Source organism: Typopeltis vanoorti, chromosome 16 (genome assembly GCF_054136105.1).
Source record: "Typopeltis vanoorti isolate ZY-2024b chromosome 16, IOZ_Tvanoo_1.0, whole genome shotgun sequence".
NCBI lineage: Eukaryota > Metazoa > Arthropoda > Arachnida > Uropygi > Thelyphonidae > Typopeltis > Typopeltis vanoorti.
This window is the reverse complement of record NC_143564.1, coordinates 87975133-87997285: the sequence shown is the minus strand read 5'-3', so window position 1 is coordinate 87997285 and position 22153 is coordinate 87975133. Positions and strand designations below refer to the sequence as shown.

The 22153-nt window shown below is 35.7% G+C and overlaps 1 protein-coding gene across 2 annotated transcripts in view; it reads left to right on the top strand.

The window, feature by feature from the left end:
• The window catches only part of IntS3 (integrator complex subunit 3), a 598644-nt gene that overhangs the window by 532653 nt on the left and 43838 nt on the right, over positions 1 to 22153 (top strand). For both annotated transcript variants that reach the window (XM_090406089.1, XM_090406090.1), the window contains one exon: positions 16645 to 16733. In XM_090406089.1, coding sequence (XP_090262215.1) covers positions 16645 to 16733 — 89 coding nt within the window. The remainder of the gene's footprint in view (positions 1 to 16644; positions 16734 to 22153) is intronic.

Sequence of the window (22153 nt, the reverse complement as noted above, 5' to 3'; positions counted from 1 at the left end):
TTAATAGCAAATTCAATCATGTTTCTACTTCAAAATATTTCGTTTCATACTTAGTGATATAACATCACGCGGCATGTTCTAATTTCAACGATCTATTGTTAGTATTCTAGCTTGTATATTTTTTAAACTGTTCTTGTAATACCACCGACGATGGTCTGCTATTTCCAGACCGAAATATTTGGTTAAATAAATATCTTTCTTGTGATTACGTGATTATATCATTCAGTCTTATGTCGCAAGTATCCTTAAAACAACAAATTCTTATCCTTCACGGGGAAAATGCTACCAAAATAACTGGTAAATTAGGAAAACTTTCAGTTATACAAGGTAGGTTACGAGCAAAGATTAATTTCTTAAAAAAGTGCCGCGACAACAAGATTATTCCCAATTTCGCTAGGATTAAAGAAACAATAAAATCTCCTGGAGCTCATAATATTTACCGGAACACAAGTTTATCTCTAATCCGTAATCAACTTAAAGCTGCTAAACGTGATCTTGCTATTCACAGTCATCAGACTTCTGATTTACGCACCTATATATCCACAAATTTGGATCCACATCTTTCTCACATAGTTCTAAATGTAGCTAAACGTTCTACTCAACGTGCTTATAATAAACTAAGTCAACATCTTAACCGTAAATATGAGGCTCTTTCGTCTAAACAATCCAAGCCATTCATAACTCCAGATAATTGGATTGTAAATATATCCGGACGTCCTTTGACTAAAAGCGAAACCCTCATCCTTTCAAAAGGACATGATTTTTCTATTGTTCCAAATAAAATACCATATCTAGATTTCCTAGTTAACATTGAAAGGAATCTTAATCATCTAACCAGCGATAAAGCTAATGCTCTTCGCCTAGAAGTCGCTTCTTCTCTACTTAAGGCTAAACTTCCTCCTTCTAACATATCTCCTTCTGAAATGAAATCTTTACAGTCCTTGAGAAAAAATAATCACCTCATTATCACTAAAGCTGACAAGGGAAAAGCAACAGTAGTTATGGACTCAGTAAATTACAGAAGAAAACTTTCTCTTTTGCTTCGAGATCGCTCCACATATCAAGAAATTGATTATAATCCAACCAACAGACAACTAAAGAAATTAAATTCTCTCCTTGATGAAGTCATCAGTTTGGATAAAGACACAATTGAAAGACTTAAAACTCATTTTGCAAGACCTCCTAGATTTTATGGCCTTCCAAAAATCCATAAGATTGACTATCCTCTTCGTCCAATAGTAGATTGCATTGATTCTCCTACTTACCGTATAGCCAAATATCTAGCTAAATTACTGAAATCTTACATTGGCAACTCGAGTTCTTTTTTAAAAAACTCCTCAGATTTCTTAGAAAAATTAAAAGATGTCTCATTACAACCTACAGATCTTATGGTTAGTTTTGATATAGAATCTTTATACACCAATGTACCTCTTAAGGAAACTTTAAAACTACTTGCTGACATCTTTCCTCAAGATATTATAAAACTATTCGATTTCGTTATACATTCTGGTTATTTCATATGTCAAAACAAATTTTATAGCCAAGTAGAAGGAACAGCCATGGGAAGTCCTCTTTCTCCAGCTTTAGCCAACTTTTATTTGGAACATTTAGAAAAAGTCCTCTTCACATCTAGTTTCCCTCTACCATCTTTTTGGGTAAGATATATAGATGACATATTTGCTATTTGGCCTCACAGTAAAAACACTTTATCTTCCTTTTTAAACAGTATTAATTCCTTACATCATTGCATAAAGTTTACTATGGAATTAGAAGAAAACAACCAGTTATCTTTTTTAGACGTTCTCCTCATCCGATCATCTTCAAATATTCTTACAACTACAGTATACAGGAAACCAACATTCACAGGTCGTTATATTCTGAAAGAATCAGCCCATCATCCATGTCATAAAACAGGAATTATAAAATGTCTCATCAAAAGAGCCAAAACTAATTGTTCTACTTTTGATTATCTACAGAAAGAACTTTCTACTATCCAGCAACACATGAAACTCAATGGCTTTTCTGAAAAAAGTATTCAACGTCTTCTTACATCTTATAATCCTCCACAAAACAACAAAGATTCAGTACGTCGAGTACCTATTCCTTATATCTCCGGTATTTCAGAACCTATCGCAAGAATTTTGAAGAAATATGATTTAACAGCTACGTATTCTCCTATTAACAAATTGTCTTCTCATTTTCCTTCTCCTAAAGACAAACGCTCAACTTTATCTCTTCCTGGAGTTTATCAAATTCCTTGCAACTGTGATCTCTCTTACTTTGGACAGACTGGACGCTCTCTTGAAAAAAGAATCCAAGAACATCAATCATCCATTCTTCACAATAAACCTGAAAAGTCTGGTCTGGCTCAACACGGGATTGAAACTGACCACAGCATCCTTTGGTCCAAAACGCGCCTCTTACATAGATCCCGTTATAGGTTCGAACGTTTGTTCAAGGAAAGCGTGGAGGCCTTGCTCCATCATCCCAACCTGAATCGTAATGACTGCATATCTATATCAAAAATCTGGGAAAGCCTAATCAAGATTACTCATTAATTTTTTTTTTTTTTTTTTTTTTTTTTTTTTTTTTTTTTAATAGCAAATTCAATCATGTTTCTACTTCAAAATATTTCGTTTCATACTTAGTGATATAACATCACGCGGCATGTTCTAATTTCAACGATCTATTGTTAGTATTCTAGCTTGTATATTTTTTAAACTGTTCTTGTAATACCACCGACGATGGTCTGCTATTTCCAGACCGAAATATTTGGTTAAATAAATATCTTTCTTGTGATTACGTGATTATATCATTCAGTCTTATGTCGCAAGTATCCTTAAAACAACATCAAAAATAGTTTTTAATAATATTATTTCTTCTTCTTTTCAGCCATTTTCTGTCCACTGCTGGACGAAGGCCTCCTCCAATTCCTTCCACCTTTCTCTGTTCTTGGATGTGTCCAACAAAATTTGACAAGTCATCACTCCACCTTCTTTTAGGACATCCTCAGCCTCGTTTCTCTTCTTTTGGAACCCAGTTCATTAGTATGGTGGTCCATCGCTCATCTTCTCTCTGGCTAGATGCCCAGCCAATTTCTATATTAGTCGCTTGTGGTGAAGAATGATGTCAGTGATACGAGTCTGACTTCTTATCCAGGTGTTTCACTTCTTTTCTTTTAATGTGATGCCTAGCATCAGCCTCTCCATTTTTCTCTGAGTTGTTGCTAGTTTATTTGTCAGTGCTTTGTTAGAGACCAAGTTTCACAACCATATGCGATGACGGGAAGTATGCACTGGTTAAATGTCTTCCTTTTTAAACATAGTGGGACATCATTGTTTTGAAAAATGCTTTTCAATTTTCTGAATGCACTCCAGGCAAGTTGAACTCTTTTACTTATTTCCTTTTGGAGTCCACAGTTTAGATCAATGAAATGACCTAAATATGTATATGAAGAGACTCTTTCCAAGAAGTTGTTTTCTATTATTATGATTTTTGGTGTTACAAAATGTTACAAAAAACTTACACTTGGGCTCGCCGATAGTTTTTTCGGCATGAATTTCGATCCGAGTTTCGTACCTGGCTATAAAATAAAACAGGATTTACCATCTCTCTTTAACTTAACTTATGTCGCCAGTAAAATAGCCTTTTGGCTTATTATCGTAGTAATAACAATATGTTTTTAATTTTTTTTCTCTTTTTATTTTTAGGACAACTTTTCTGCTTTCATGATATATGTCTTCTATCATTATATTAAGGTAGTCTGGAATGTTTGCAAAAATTATGATATCATCTGCTTACCACCTGAAACGTCGTAAATTAAAATAATTATTTATAACACAGTTGTAGAGTCCATAATTTGTTTAAAATGAAATGCTGATCATCATATAACACTAAAGGAAAGGAGTCTAAAATGAATGATATCATCTGCATATCTTAGGTGTGTTAAGTTTCTGTTTTTATACCAAGGTTTGTCCAGTTTATATTATTAAATATTTCTTGAAGGACTGCCGTAAAGAATTTGGGCGATAGAGAGCCTCCTTGTTGGACACCTTTTTCGATTGATATTTTATTGCTTCTTGTTTGAAGTTGGATTGTTGCTGTTGCACTGTGGTATATTTCCTGGAAGAGGTCCATATACTCTCCAAGAATTCCATGATTCTGGAGTGCTTTGATTATTGCATTAGTTTTGATGGAATCAAATGCTTTTTCATAATCAAGAAAGCAGAGAGGCAATTGGTTTTCTTCTGCTTTGTTTTACTGCATGAATATGATCTTCTTCTTCTTCTGCAACTTTTCCCACTTAAGTAGGGTCGCTGTTTGTGGTGAGTCTCCTCCACAACCTCCTGTCTTGAGCTGTAGCCACATCCAAGTTCTTCATTCTCACATCCTCCTTCACCATCTCCCTCCATCTCTTCTTTGGCTGTCTGCACATCCATCTGCATGACCTTTCTTTCCACATACTCTTCCTCCCTCCTCATCACATGACCAAACCATCTCAACCTTGCCTCCTGTATCTTTGCTCCTAAGTTCGTAACTTTCACCATTCCCCTTACATAGTCATTTCTCAGACGATCCTTTCTGGTCACACCGCACATCCACCTAAGCATTCTCATCTCTGCTACCTCCATCCTGCTGATATTATTTTTCCTCAGGACCACAATTTCCATAGCATACATCATAGTTGGTCTCACTACTGTCCTGTAGATTTTTCCTTTTAGATGATCGGCACCCTCTTATCGCATAGCACTCCAGCCATCTCTCTCTCTCTCTCTCTCCAGTTCCTCCATCCTACTTGTATCCTGCATCCCACTTCTCAGTCTCACCATCCTCTTTCATTGTTGAACCTAAGTATCTAAAGTCACTGACCTTTCTGATGACATTTCCTTCCAGCTCCAGATTTGTCTCCTGGCTGCCATCCATTTTGCAACACATATACTCTGTCTTACTTCTGCTCAGTCTCATACCTCTCTCTCTTCCAGTACTTTCCTCCAACTTTCCAGTTTAGCTGCCACTTCTTCTCTTGATTCTGCACACAGCATGATGTTATCTGCATACAACATAGTCCAAAGTGCATCTTCTCTCACCTCCTCCGTCACCACTTCCATCACAATATTAAAACAGGAACGGACTTAATGCTGACCCTTGATGCAAGCCAACTGTCACTGGAAAACTTTCTGCCTCTCCCAGGCAGGTTCAAACTCTTGTCTTCACATTTCTGTACATCTCCTGCACCAACTTGACATATTTCCCCGGTACCTTCTTCTCCCTCAGACACCTCCAGACTTCTTGCCTTGGCACTCTATCATACGCTTTCTCCAGATCAATAAATACCAGATGTAGCTCCTGTTGCTTCTCTCAAAACTTTTCCATCACCTGTAAGTCGATCGACCAGGCATGAAGCCAAATTGCTCCTTTGCCATCTCCACCTCCTTCCTCAGTCTTCCATCAAGAACTCTCTTTCTCTAGGATTTTCATTGTGTGGGACATCAACTTTATTCCTCTGTAATTCTTACAGTCTTGGGCATCCCCTTTACTCTTGTTGTAGATGGGGAGAAGAGTACTTTCCCTTCATTCCTCAGGTTTATTTTCCTGTTGACAAACTTTTATTAATAGGTTCCACAGCAGGTCAAACCCCCCCCCCCCCGTGCCTTCCATGCCTCCACTGGGATCCTGTCAGGGCCCACCGATTTTCCATTCTTCATCCTCTTTATGGCTTTCTTCACTTCCACTCTACTAATGTTCTGCACCATCTCCCCTCATAAGGCTCCCCATCTTTTCTGTGAGTCCTTGCATTTTCTTCATTCAAAAGCCCTTAAAAGAATATTGTCCATCTGTTTCTTATATCCACATCCCTCCTTAATACCCTTCCTCTAGGGTATTATTGCATGAATACGATCAATTGTGTTAAAACCTTTATGGAATCCTGCTTGTTCTGCAGGTTGATTTGAGTCTAGAAGAAGGGTTAACCTGTTATTACTTTTGTGAAAATTTTGTACAGATTAGAGAGAATACTAATTGGTCTATAGTTCGTTACTTCTTCTTTGTCTCCTTTTTTAAATAACAGTATCAGAGTAGCATTTTTCCAGTTTTCCGGTATCTTTCCATCTTCTAAGTCTAAATTTAGTAAGTTGTGATGTGAATTATGTTGTTTCCTCTCATTTAATCTGGGTGCTATCGGAGAGCTCCTGAGAGATTTGTGTTTTTTGTTGATTTATTGGTGTTTTGGATTCAATTTTTTTTTGTTTTGGTGTTTTGGATTCAATAATTTTGGTATATTATTAGAGCTTTATTAACGTGGTTAGTGTACTAAGTGTTTTATAACATAATCTATGTCGGAAGTCGCCGCTAGATGACTTCGTAATGAGTAGTGTTCGTGCAAGCTCCAGATAAGATAAGTATCATTTTCAGTTATCGATACAAATTACTTAATATTGTGTAGTTTTGTTTTGTTTGCCTTGCGTATTTTAGTGCGTCTATTTTTGGTGTGTTATAACGTTTAATTTGACAAAACACGTTACAGATAAATATGGCACCTGTGCGTAGGAAAATGGCGGCCAGTAATGAAGGTTCGCCATCGTTATCTAAGAACGGTAGCATAAAAGAAATGAGTCAGTGTACTAGCTGTGAAATGTACGCTTTGCGGAGTGCGGTCGGAGTGTGGTTAGATGATGATAAAGGATTGAATGTGTGTAGAAAATGTAGGGAGAATGCGGAATTGAATTGTATTTCGGATCGTGAGTGTGATATTTTTGTCAACCTTCAAAATGAAGGAAATAGGGATATGACAAGAAACGGCAAGGTTGTACATGAAAATTGTGAGAGTGTGAATGATAGTATAAATGGTTTCTCAGAGAACAAAAAAGATGAGATAGATGCATTGAGTGAGATCGCGTTGTTGAATAGTGCGATAGAAAGAGCAAAACAGCAGCTAGAGTGCATGAATAAAAGTAGACTGAATGAACCAACCAATAATAAAAGGTATGACAGGAAAAATAGACGTATGAATGTGAACATGAACAAAATGAAGGATAGAGTGCTGTATGGAGACTCGTTAGTACGAGGTGTGTTAGTAGAGGACTTGACAAAATCGTACCAACCTGGTGCGACCATAAAGGACGTAACTGCGTCTATTAGAGAGCAAAAGGAAAGGGTGAAAGAAATGATTGTTGTGGCAGGTACGAATGATTTGAAAGGAGATAAAATGGAAATGATAGAAGACCTGAATGAATTGTTTGAGGTAGCAAAAGAAAAGAGTGAGAGAGTTAGAATGATTAGTCTTTTGCCACGGTATGACAGTGAAATGTTTAAAAGGAGGGCTATAATTGCAAATGACTTTATGCGTGGGTTATGTATGACGAGTGGTGTGGAATTTGTGGATGTGTGGAGTGAGTTTGATGGGTGAAAGGATCTATATAAGATGGATGGCTTGCATTTGAATGGTTACGGTGTAAGAAGACTTGAGAAAGTGTTGCTGAATGTAGTGGATGTGCAAATTCAGGGAAACTAGATTTGTTAGGGGGGGGGGGTAGAGATACAGTCCTTAAGGAGGCAGTTGAATGTAAGAATGAATATAATATGCCAGAGCAAATAAGGACAACAAATCAGAGTGGGATAGTTAATATAAAGCATCAAGGTAGGGTTGGGGCTAATGGGGGTCTTAAATTCATGTACACTAATACTAGGAGTATTAGGAACAAGAAGGAAGAGTTTTTGGCCATGGTTGGCACTTCCAGACCACAGGTTATAGGTATTAGTGAAACATGGCTGACTGTAGATGATATAACTAGTGGGATTGAATGTGATGGGTATAGTGTGTTCAGGAATGACAGAGAGAATAAAATGGGGGGAGGAGTATTGTTGATGATAGCTGATGAGCTCCAGCCAAGGAGAATAGAAGTTGAATTGCAGGATAGAGAAAAGAGCACATTTGAGGCCATTTGGTGTGAGATTGTGGCTAGCAGAACTAAATATACAATTGGGTGCTGCTATAGACCAGGTGATGGAAAAGATGGTGGTGACAGTATGCACAAGCAAATAGAAGAAATGGGTGGAAGGAGGGTGATTATTATGGGAGATTTCAACTATGGTCGCATTGATTGGAGTGAGGAGAGGACACACGGGAGGAAGGAACTGGATTTTATGCGGTTATTAAGGGATAACTATCTGCGACAGCATGTAATGGAAAATACTAGGGGTCAGAGAGTGCTTGACCTAGTAATTACATCTGAGGATTTGGCTGTAACAAATATGACCACATTGCCACCAATCGGTGAGAGTGATCATAGGGTCTTAACTTGGGAGGTGGCTAAAGGTGTAGAATTTTCAATTAAGACAGGGTACATGTGGAATTATCGGGCGGGAAAGTACGACAAGCTTAGGAGTTTGATTGGTTCAGTGCCATGGCATGTACAACTGCAAGGACTAGAAGTTGATAGTGCATGGGAGGTAGTTAAGAAGTGCTTGCATGAAGCAATGGCTGACTGTATACCTAGAGTCCGAATAATAAATCAAGTAGGGGTTAAATGGATGAATAACACCATTAAGCTTGAGTTGCAAAAAAAGAAACAACTATGGAGGGAATTTAAGGAGAAGGGTGACCGGCAGGCACATGAACGGTATAAAGCGCAGGCCAGAAGGGTGACGAGTGTGGTAAGAAAAGCAAAAAAGGATTACGAAAGAACATTGGCCATGCAGGCTAAAGAGAATCCTAAACAGTTTTTTAGATATGTAGCAAGTAAAAGGAAAAATGTACATGGCAGATTGATTTTAAAGAATGCCGATGGTAGGGAGGTAACTGAATCAGTTGAGATAGTTGAGTTACTGAGTGAGCACTTTGCAAAAGTATATCATCCAGGTGGTGACATTGCAGAAACGAATAAACCAGTAGATTATACGGGAATTGTGGTTAATGAAGTGGAGGTGAGTAGTCTATTGCATAACCTCAATGTCAATACATCTGTGGGATTGGATGGTATACCAGCTCGTGTTGTACGAGAAGCAGCTAAAGAATTGTCAGTACCCTTGACCATTTTGTTTAATTTGAGTCTCGGGTCTGGGTTAGTCCCGAGCGGGTGGAAAGAGGGGAAAATAGTTCCACTGCATAAAGGTGGTTCCAAGACTGCTGTTGTAAATTACCGACCGATTAGCATATCAGGAATCATTGTCAAGGTCTTAGAGAAAATAGTCAAGAGGAAAATACAAGATTGGATAGAAGAAAATGGGATACTGTATCGGGGACAGCATGGTTTTGTGAAGGGTAGGTCATGCCTCAGTAACTTGCTCACGTATTATAACACAGTGACGGCTGAACTGGATAAGGGTAATGGGTTTACGGTGATTCTACTGGACCTTGCCAAGGCCTTTGACAGGATTCCACATGGAATTCTAATCAGTAAATTGCAGCATATGGGAATGGACATAGGGTTGGTGAGATGGATAGGAGGGTGGTTGACGGAGAGATATCAGAGAGTGGTTTACTCGGGAGTAGAGTCCACAAGACGGCCTGTGACTAGTGGTGTGCCACAAGGATCTGTTCTTGGACCACTGCTGTTTAATTTGTTCATAAATGATATAGGAAATGATCTGAGAGGAACAGTTCATTTGTTTGCGGATGATGCGAAGTTGGGTAGGGCAATAGTGAATGCAGATGACTTCAAAATTTTGCAGGATGATTTGGATAGATTGGAGGTCTGGGCTAAGGAGAATGGATGTCAGTTTAATGTGGCAAAATGTAAGGTTATGCAATTTTGGGGTGAAAAGATTGGCGGCAGTTTATTGCATTGGTGGAACCCAGCTCCAGGAAATTGATGAGGCACGAGATTTAGGAGTGTTGGTGGATAAGGAATTGAAATTTAGGGGACACATTGCAAAAGTGACCAAAACAGCTCATCAAATCACTTGGTTGCTGAAGAATACGTTGACAAGCAGGTTATTGTTCCTCTCTATCGAGCCTTGATAAGACCCCATCTAGACTACTGTGCTCAGATTTGGTCACCTAGGTTTCTTCTTGATGGGGAGGAGGTGGAGAGGATCCAGAGGCGAGTGACCAAGATGATAGCAGGTCTGTGGAATGAACCGTATGAGAACAGGTTGAGGATTTGTGGGTTGCAAAAATTGGTTGATAGGCGGAGGAGGGGAGATATGATTGAGACATTCAAATTACTGAAAGGTTTCTATAAAATTAATTCAGAAGATATTTTTGAGAACAGGGCTGGTTGTGGGAGGACTAGGGGACATCCATGGAAACTGGGCAAAAGTGTGGTTAGTAAAGGTGTTAGAGCTGGGTTCTTTACTTTTAGAGTAGTGAATGAGTGGAATGCGCTCCCTGAGTCTGTAGTGGATGCTGTGACAGTGAATGAGTTTAAGGCGAGGTATGATAGATACTGCATGAATGTCAGATAGTTGTGATGAATATGATTTGGGGCCTCCCTCGATGAGTCTAATGACTCCCTGGAGTTGCCCGTAATAATAGTAATAGTAATAGTAATTAATTAATTCTATGTGAATTAGGTTTTCACCAGGACATTTTCCATTTTTCATTTGTTTTAATGCTTGGTTTATTTCATCTGAGGTGAATGGGGGGATGAATTCCATATGTGATGTGGAAGCGTTATTTATATTTAATTTATCTATTGAAGGATCACTATAGAGTTCTTTAAAAAATTCTTCAAGTCTGCTTAGGATTTGTTCTTGGTTCCTTATTGCAATTATTTGACTTTTACCAACTGATAAATATTTTTTTAGTATTTTCATATTTTTATTATTTTGAATTGTTTCTTTTATTTTTGTAGTGTTATACAATCTTATTTCGTTTCTCATCTTTTTCCTTATTGTTTTGCATAGTTCTGCATGTTCTATTTTAGAAGTTAAGTTTTTGTCCTGTTTCATATTTTGTCTCTTTTGTAGTGGTTGTAAGGTTTCCTGTGAAAGTTTATGGTCTTTTTGTTGTTTATTGCTTTTGAATTTGTTGGCTGCTGAGATTGTTACTGCCATTAGGTTTTTGCTTAGTTTATTTATGTCTTCAAATATATTTATTGTCTAGTTTTTGATTGGGTTTTTCTTCGTAATCATTCTTTTTGTTTTCAATAGGTTTTAAGTCAAAACTTCTTGATTTTTTGTTGTTTAGCCATTTTATTGAAAGCATTTGGGGTTTATTTTACTTTTGGCTCTCACCAGTCAGTGGTCACTTCCTATTTTTACTTGATTTAGTACTGAAGTATCTTGGACTATTTCTTTATTATTACACAGTATATAACCTATTTCATTTTTTATTTCTGTATTTGAACTTCTCTGTGTCCATTTTCTTTTGGGGACTTCCTTAAAAAAAATGTGTTCATAATGTAAAGCTTGTTACTGATAGAGAATTCTGTAAGAGCTATTCCTGAGTTGCTGCTTGTACCATATATGTATGGTCCTATTGTATCTATTTGGTGAGAGGGATGACCTATTTTGACATTAAAATTGTCCATTACTATAATAAAGTTTTGATTGTTATTTCTTTTTTATCTAGAGTGTGCTGCAGTGAGTCATAAAATGTTCCTATCTCTTCATTAGTGTGGGATGAGATGGAAGCATACATTTGAATGATCCCGATTTTAAGTTTGGAGTTTATTTTAAGTGTGATTTCTATTATTCTTTCATCTGTATAATTAAATTCTTCTATAAGGTGTGTAATTGTTTTCTTAATTAGAAATCCTACTCCATATTGTCCTTTGGTTTTCCCATAATAGTATAAGTGATCTCCATTTTTTAGTTTTATTAAATGTTCATCCTGCCTGTGTCGATAATTAAATGTTTCTATATAGAAGAAAAGAGGATTGCATTGATTATTATTATATTTATGAATTCTTTGAACTATCTTAGTATTGCTTATTATTTGAGAAAGCTTCCCCACTACATCATGTTCTAACCTCCATAAGTGGTTATTTAGTCACATCCAGCATTTGTCCATTATGGTCATAGGCTTTATGACCTTTCTTTCTTCTTCTTGGCATTGTAATGAAGGGGTTTTGGCCTAATCTCCCATTGCTGGCCACATAACGTCTTGGGAGATGCATTTTATAGCTTTTTGCCAGCTCTTTGCTCAGTATCAACTTTGCCATGGCTGATTACGACACTGTTTCCTGAGGGGTGGGGGTCCATGTGGAGGTGTGATACTAAGACTTCTTGGGTATGGCCCTCCAGACTTCACCAAAATACTGGCACTGCCATCTATATCAGTTCCATCAGGGTTTTTGACTGTGTTGTAGGTCACCAGCCCACCACAGAAATCCATTCTAGGCTTAACTTTGCTCAACATGCTATGAGCATGACTGATGGCTAGTCAGCCAAGATCCTGGTAGGAGAACAGTTAATCCTCCTTAAATAATAATAATATTATTTGTTAATACTAATTTCTAGCATGTGGCAACAGTTTTTAATTGATAAACCACCGATTGCTGTATATACCTTGTATTCCCGTTTTCTTTGATTTGCTTGTTTCTGTACACTGATGATGTATTGTTATTTTCAGTACAAAATATCTGTACATTCATTTCATTAAAGTTAATTACTGTGGTTATTGTGTGAGTTATTGTTTGTATCTTCATCCAGATTTCTTTTTCTATGGAATATTCTTCCCTCAGACCAATTTAAATTTCATGTCCTTTGGCACTACAGTAGTACCAGCTGGGTGAAGTGTGTGAGAATTTCTACTTCTTTCCTGGTCTAATCTACAAAATCATTTTGCCATAAAGATTCTTAAGTTTTAAAAGAGGTATATCATGAATAGACATATCGATACAAAATTAATAACGGAAAAAAACTCACGTACAAAGATTATTTAATAGTATAATTTTCGATACAATAACTGACAATTCCAAAAAGTGCCACCTAAGTAGTTGGTGTAAGATAACTAAAAAGGTCAATAACTTTCCTAAAATAAAAATAGAAAAACATAAAAAAATAAATTATATTGAATACTTTAAACCTGAAGTCTGGACTTGCAGAACATTCCCTCTTCACTAGACACAGAGTTCATTGGAGAAAGACAAGAGTTCTTCACAAAAGTTAGTTTCTCATGGAACGCCTTTATAAAGAAACATGTGAAACTCTACTTCATTCTCCTAACTTAAACAGATCCGATGGCTTATGTCTATCCCCTTTATGGGAGATAGTACTTTACAAATCAGCTAATCTTTCCTAACTTTTTATTGTATTGATTTTTTTTTTATATATATTTATTTATTTTATTTTTTTATTTTTATTTTAGGAAAGTTATTGACCTTTTTAGTTATCTTACACCAACTACTTAGGTGGCGCTTTTTGGAATTGTCAGTTATTGTTTAATTTGAGCTTAATGTACTGAAGATGCCTGTGACACACAGGCGAAAATTATACTATTAAATAATCTTTGTACGTGAGTTTTTTCCGTTATATTAATTTTGTAACCATAAAGATTCTTGTTTACTTGCAACATACTGAAAGAACTCTTTGGGATTATCTTTGGCCTTTACTTCTGATTTCCTTTTATACTCTGGTTTTGCCTTTCTTACTATGCTGGTTACCCTTCTGGCCTCTGCTCATCTTCCCACTGGTCATTTTTCACCTTGAATTCCCTGCACAATTTTTTTTTTTAAACTCCAACTTAATGTTGGTTTTCGTCTATTTAACTCCCACTTGATAGAGAGAACTGTAACTTAACTTCTACACTATTTCAAGGTACCAACTAAGAAATGGCAACTAGTTCTTATATGTGTCGCCCATCTCTGGACAAATACCATGGTAAAGTGAATCTCAAGATTGAACTTAATATCTCCAAAGCTGTTGATGGAGTCTGGCACAAAGGCCTAAGTTAGCTCATCATTTATGGTATCTGCATTGATGTTGCTAACTTTCTAACCATATGGAACATTCTTGTCTGGGATGATTTGTAGGAGAGTGGTTAATTATTTCTTGGGTTCTTATTGGATTATATCCATTTAGTAAGGCTATTTCTTTGATAATTTCCAATTGTTGTTTTAGAGAGTCTTCAGAAGAACAAATCTCGTGTGCTCTGGATATTAAAGATTTTATGATGTCATATTTTTGAGATGGATGGTGAGCTGATGTATTTTGGATATAATGACCCGAAAAAGTTGATTTTTGGTAGACAGAAGTGGAAATGGATCCATCTTGTTTGTGCTGGGTGTGTATATCAAGAAAGGAAATACCATTTGATAATTCCTTTTCTATTGATCTGAGAATGCACAGTGTTGATTTTTTGTAGAAATGAGTAGAGTTCAGGTTCTGTGTGACTCCAAACTGCAATGACGTCATCAACGTAGCATTGCTACATTGTTGGTTTTTGATCAAGGGCAAAAATTCTATCTTGTAGGTGTTCAAGAAAAAGTTGACTAAGGGTGAGCTCACTGCTTTTCCTTCCTGTGGTTTATATATTTTATCTTTCCGTGTGAAGTAACCTGATGTGATTGCAAATATGAATAGTTCCACTATGTCTAGTGGAAATTTTTCGATTAACAAATCTATTGTTTCTTTTGATTTTTGAAACTCTGTTTTTTTTAATTCAATTCCTGTTGTTGTTCATTAGTTGTACTGATGATGTCTTATGATACATAAGATGAAATGTTTACATAATAAAAATGTTATTTACTGTGGCATATGTGTTATTCTTTAGTTATGTATACTCCACAGGTTTCACTATATAAAAAGCTATTATATAAATCATAAATCCTCTCAACTAGCAAATATGACTCTCTGATTTAATGGATGTTATCCCTAAGAGCTCCATAAAAATACTTGCCTCAATACATAAAAGTGCAATTAGTTTAATTACCTGTCTCATATCAGCACATTCCATCCACTTTCACATAGGTGTTTAGTTTCATCTGCATCTGTCTGCTACAAATATTTATGTAGTAATTGTTCGTAAGAACTAGCATCAATAATTGCTCCATTCTCTATGAAATCCATTTAAACCGCATGTAGCTACCACTTAATATCCCTTCACAGTTCAACTCTAAACTCACAGAACAAGTTTCTCTTCCTCTGTTATTCATTGTGCACCAGAACTGACTCCTATCCTATGTCGCCTGTATATACTCTCTTACTCCACTTGTATCTATCCCACAGTATGGAAATTGGCCTATATTCAACCCATTCCCAAGAAGGGTGACAAATCACTGCCATTTAACTACTATCCTAACTCACTCACCTCAATCCTGTCTAAAGTAAAGGAGAAAATTGTCAATTCCCAACTCCCAAACTACCTTTAAGGCACCTATCTAATAAATGACCACCAGTATGGATTCCATCACTGCTGATCAACAAGAGATCTGCTCACATATGTCACTATCTTTGAACAAATGCCATGGAGAAGTTTGGTGAATCTCAAGTAGTTGCACTTTATCTTCACAGCTTTTGAGTGGGTCTGGCACTAAACAAACTTCCGTCATTTGCTCTGTAACAGGACTTCTGTAGTTGGATTGCCAGCTTTCTGTCTGGACACACACTATGTGTGATGGTGCATGGTCCCTTATCCTCTCACCATTCAACTAATACTAGAATTCCACAAGGTTCTGTTCTCTCATGAACCCTCTTCCTGCTATACATCAGTGACCTATTTCAGTTGATCTCCAACCCAATACACAGTTTTGCAGATGACAGCACATTGCACTCCTCCCTTTCATTGATAAAATTTACTCTACACAACTCATTTCAACCTACAGACTTCAACCATCACTGCCCTCAGTTTTGATCTCCAAGCCATCCTCCAATGGGGTTCAGATAACCTCGTCAATTTCAATGCTAGTAAAACTCATTTCTGTCTTATTTCTCACAAAAAAAGAACCATTTTCTCCCACTATTATTTTTGACAACACCCTCAATTTCCAGAAAGATGAGATTTCTCTTCTTTGAATTACCCTGACATTAAGCCTCTCCTGGCATAAACACATCACAACCACTGCGTCCTCAGCCTCTAAAAAACTAAGATTTCTCTTTCCCTCTAGACATTACTTCACCTTTGAACAGCTGTTAACCTTATACAAATCATAAAATGTTTGACTCAATACAGAGGAGAGCAATTAAACTTATGAATGACCCATCTCTTACCAACTCATTTCTCCCACTTTTGCACAGGTATTGGTTTCTGCAATATGTGTATTCTATAAATATTTTTATGGCAAATGTTCATCTGAAATAGCATCAATAATTCCCTCACTTAGTACTAAGTCCAAAGTATTGAAAATGGAGCATATCCAACTGCTGCTACTCATCCCTTCACAGTGCACCTTCAAACTCACAGAACAATTATATTCTATAATATAGTATATTATATTCCTTGTGAAACACATCAGGTGAAACAGTCTTCCACCTGATGTGTTTTGGAACAGTCTTCCTCATGCCATTTTCCCCATGAACTACAACTTCCACCTTTTTAAGAAATAAGTCATTGGGTTTCTCCTTAACCATTTGCCCACACAAATGAAATATGCACCACATCATTGTTGATCCATATTTTGTTTGTAAATCAAGTAATTACATAATACAAACTAGTTTAATCTCTATCATGTCCTTGCATATTATTTATCTTATTCAGATTTCAAAATGCTCAGTTTTCTAAAAAATAAACAGACGGATTTCTATTGCCTTTTGTATTTTTAGACAGCAACCAAATAAAACACAGGGTCCAACTGTTGATCAAACACTTTCACATCTTGACCAGTTAAGACAGAACTGTAAACAAACATCATGTAAGTATTCATGATATATTTCTTGATTTTTACTTAATATTTATTACTGTAATATATTCCACTGTATCATTATAAAGAAATTCACTTATCTGTATTTTATTATCTCTGAAAAATGCTTAATATAAATATTTAACATTGTAAAGTGTTTAATATAAATTAATTGCTAGATTCAACAGAGTAGTCTTCATTTATATTTCAGTTTTATATCAAGAAAGGGTAAAATTATCCATATGTTATAGGCAAATAAGCAAACTGATATATGCACTATGGAAATAATCCACATTTTGTTTATATCTATCTTTTCAAACGTTCTTTTTGAAGTTTCCAAAATAGTCAAATACTATTACAGAAGTCAGGCAGTTTATCAGTATAAGTTGAGTTTGCAATGCAAAAACAAGCTTTTTTTTTATCTCAGGAATTCATATTATGCTTTCTTAGTACCTTAAGGATTCCACTGCATTTATTAGTTCTCTTCAGATATTATCTAATAATCAGTTAGAACATTGAAAAACTCACATCTGAGCAGTATGTTGTTCATATGTATGAACTGCTGTGAGTTCTGTGTACTATCGATTAGTTTTTGAAATTTTGTTTTACAGTTTCATAGTATAAACATTTGGCTAATAATATCTTCTCCATGTATATTAGCTGCTGTGCATTCTATGTACAAGTTGCAACAATTAAATTTCCTGGCTTGCCTTACTCATACTATAATGAATATGCCAAGTCGGGCAGAACCATATGAATTACAAGTTTGGGTATGCTGTTGCCTTGAGTTGTATCAAGCAATCAAGTCAATATTTGACAAGCTGTAGTAGTGTTTGGAAGTGTGTTTGTTTCTTTTAGTAGAAAAATGAGTTAATTTTGGAACAGAACATCAACATCAAGTTTTGTGCAAAGCTAGGCAGAGTGCCAGTGAAACTCATGATGTGTGGTTACTGTAATGATACCATGAAAAAGTGTAGTGTATTTGAGTGATATAAGACGTTTAAAGATGGATGGGAAGACATGAGATGTGGAAAGAAATGGGCCATCACAAGCTCTTCAACTAATTATAACGCACTTTAGCATTCAAAACTATAAACATGTTTGTTACTTTTATTCCAAGAGCTGTCCTGTAAAAAATCAATGTAATTACTTAATAGGGCATGCTGTGTATAACTCATGTGCTTAGATCTTTTTTTGTATATTTTCTGATATCTTTATTGTCTTTATGTGGTTTTTAGTCAGTAAACTGCAAAACGTTTAGAAGTTGTTGTTTTTTTGTTACATTAAATTGATGAGTATTCCTGCTGTTGTATATTTACTGATCTGAATACTGTCTTACATATGTTATTAATACTACTAGCTTGATGTTTGTAATGATTTCTGTCTCTTTGTGTACTTAATTTGTCATTTTCACAAAAATTTTACTTAAACAGTTAAAATGTGTTACCTGTTCTACACGCTCACTGTTGAGAATGTGGTTGATGTTGTTTCTTTCCATTTTCATGTTTTGATTTCATTTCAGTTTCCTTTAATCAGTTCACATCATTTGTCCAATTTGGATAAACAGTCCTGAAAAATTTGTGGTGGATCTATTTAAAAGGATAACATCTTCATAAAGTGGTAATGACCTTAATCATCTATGTTCACATCTGGTTTAAATATTGCTTGTGCTTGAAACTATGTTTCTATTCATCTTTCAGTCTAATTGCTGATTTGTAACTACTTATGACATTCAGTAGGAAATTCCTATTTAATTCTTAAATTCAGATTTTTAATTATTCGTGAAAAGAGCTCTCTTCAATTCACTTCTTGAAATCTTGAATTCTGATCATATCAAGGCGTACATAGGTCATACTAGGAGAAGTTTTGAAATCAGTAAAAAAGAATATATAAGCAATATTGAAAACAAGTGAGAATTAAAAAACACACAGAGAACACATTCACAGAAGGTCACTTGGTAAATTGGCAAACTTTCTCCATATCTTACTTAGAATAATTTCATCAAGTTATTCAAGGAATCTTCCACAGTCATTCGCTTACAAGGCACATTAAATAGAAATCAAGGACTTATACTTTGTGACTTCTGGAATTCAGTCATTAATTAGTATATGTAACATTCATGACTGCACATGATGTGCATAATGATACTGGTGATTAAACTATCAATCCAGTATTTTTTCAGTTTAAAGAAATAACAGCTGTTGGGAAACATTTACAGTTTTTGTTGTTTTTTTGTTTATGTTAAATATCTTCCTGAAAATGCAGCCAGTCATATATAGATAGTGAAATATGTTGAAGAAACATTCATTTTTAATAATAATAAAAAAATAAGACTGCGAGTCAAACCTAGTTAATTATAGTTAATTATTAAAGTTGATATAAATGTACTTATTGTGAATAATCTACAAATATCATACAAATGATATTTGTAGATGATTATCTATACTTACAGATATCTACACGTATCTATTGATGTTTCTCTTCATTTCTGTTAAATTGTTCCTGCTGACCTCTCACATTCTCCCTGATCAAAACAATGGTAGGCCTTGCACAACTAAATGATACCCATTCATCATGATATCTGATTGTTGCATCATGTAAAGTATGTGTGTGTGTTTAAGTCAATATCGAATACAATTCATTTGGCCAAGTCTCAAATTTTGGCCCCTCTATGTTCATTATCCAGTGAATTGGACTTCTACTGATGGTGAAGCAATATGGAAAGATGAGAAGTGGATACTGGGCCAATGGTCCTGCTTGCTTCCCCTTCCCCATTTTCTATGTTATGTGGAAGTTTTCTCCCCATTATATAGTTTTGATTGTTGGGATATTATGACTTGATTTTTTTTTTTTTTTTTTTTCTCATGTATCAATGCTGCACACAACAGGTCTCAAGACCTATAACACATCAGTGTCATGTGCAGGCAAGTGATTTGAGAGAGAGAACAAGGAATGTGTTAATGTATTTCTTGAAGTGTTGTATTCATTAGAGAAAACAGAAGTACAGGTATCCCCCTGCTTAACGCTATTTTGCTTAATGCGGATTTGATTATCGCGGCGAAATTAATTGTGGCAATCCCTTGATATACACGGCAAGAGTTTTGATTAGCATGCCTTTAAATTTACCACGCAAAATCATGCTCATGCCACGAAGCTAGCAGCCTCATGGTCCTCCAAATTCTCTTAATGATCTGTGTGAGAATGTGAAAGTTTTATTTATCCCACCAAATACAACATCATTGTTACAACCGATGGACATGAGAGTCATTGCAACTTTAAGAGTCTATTTTCTTAAAAAGACATTCTGAAAGGGTAGAAACAACAACGATTTTTCCAAAATTCCATGAATTTTGGAAAAAATATAACATTAAACACGCAATTAAGAACATTTGTGTCTTGTGGGAGCAAGTGTCTTCTAGTTGCATGAAAGCTATTTGGAAAAACCTTCTGCCAGAATGTGCTAATGACTTAGGTTGTTTTCAAAATCCTGTGAACAACGTGGTCAAAGAAATCGTTGCAATTGGTGAAGACCTCGGTTTTGATGGTGTTGATGCAGATGTTAAAGAATTATTGGATTCAAATTCAAAAGATTTCAGTGACAATGATCTTCTTGAAATTGAACAACACCCATATGAAGACAACAAACAAATGGAATGTGAAGATGAGATTCCAAAGGAAATAACAGTCAAAGAACTGGATGGAATATTTCACTGTTTAGAATCGCTTAAGTAGCAAGTAATGGATATGATTCCAAATGTTAATCGAAGAATGCTTGTTTGCCAAATTTGGAGAGTCATTTTGCTTGTTATCGTAGAATTTATGCCAATAAGAAAAAAACTAAAACTGTTCAAACTACTCTTTATAACTCCTTTTGATTAAAAAAATTTATTAAACATTTACTTTGCATTCATTTTTTATCTTTCCTAAAAGAGTACCATATAAAACGAACTATTAGTAGAGTAATCAATCAGGGATGAATTGTACTTTTTACTATTGATTATTAGATTTGATTAACGCGATTTTGATATACGCGGTAACATCGAGGTATTAATTAACCGCGTTAATCGAGGGATACCTGTATATGGAATGAAGGAAGAGGATGAAAAGTTGGTTAAGTGAATCAGGAGCTCAACCATATATGAATATGATTAGTAGCTGCCAATGTTTGTACTTAATTAGAGAAATGATGGTGGTAGTGGCCATTTGAGTGGAGCAGCATCTTCGACATATTGTCTGCACATTGGAGCAGCATCTTCAGCATATTGTCTGCATTCTGAGGGAAGTTGAGTGGATTAGGGATTTAACACATCATGTCCATAGGTTGAAGGGGCTATGGACATAATGTGTTTATACTAGGATAGGTGTGATGTGAAAGTCAACCAAAGAAGAAAAAGTGAATTTGGTTGGTGAGTGGCATGTTGTCAAAAGTGAGGGTTTGTGAGACATTGGCTTTCTTCTAGGAAATAAGACAAGGTTGTGATTTGATAGCATTATAATTCATTAAATTATCTTCACTCTCACTTGAAAATGGCAAACAGATTGGTGTTTATCCTTTTGGTAGAAGATCAGAGAGGATATACTGCAAGTGGTTTGTGGAATAGTAGAAAGAGATTTATGTTGGTTATCTAAACAAGAGTTGAAGGAGAAGACTGATGCCAAGAGGTTATCTTCAGGAGATTTCAATTAAACTTTGCCAAGAAATTATATTCTTGTTTAATCCAAATCTGTGAGTGAAGTATCTTCATGACTAGACTACTTGTATATAAAAGATAATGACTTCACATCAGTTGCCTTAGTATCCCATAATGCAAAGTACACTCCCTTTTGAATGTGTATAATGAGGGCTACTACCCAGACTGGTTTTGACCTTTATAGAGGTCTAATCAGTGGGAGCCAGATCCAGAAGAGATAATAAGGTTGAATAAATGCAGGTCATATATTTCTCATATACAGTGAAAAGGTGTATCACGTTATTATTAAAACTCGAGATCAGAGATAGTTATAGTGTGTGTTTTCATTTGGTTATAATTTAGATCTTTATCTTTAGGAGATATTACCATTGTTCTCAGAATGAGGGATGAGACAAGTGGAAATGTAAGGTAGAAGTTTTGCCAATACCCTCAGTAAGGGACCAGAAGGCTCAACTATCATTTGATTGAGAGGCAAACTTAGTGCATTTGGCCCTTAAAATTCTGCTTTAGATTTTCTAGTGTCTTTTTGAAATTGTTACAAGCTGTAGTGTAAGATGAGCAAGACGCTTCTATTTTTCAAGCTATTGAATTTATGTTGCATTTGTAGTTTTGACTGCTTTGCCACATTGGTGTGACACATTTTCACTACTTGTATATGGGAAATATATGACTTCTGCATTATTTCAACATTGGTATCTCTTCTGGGACTGGCCACTATTGAGACCTCAATAGAGGTCAAAA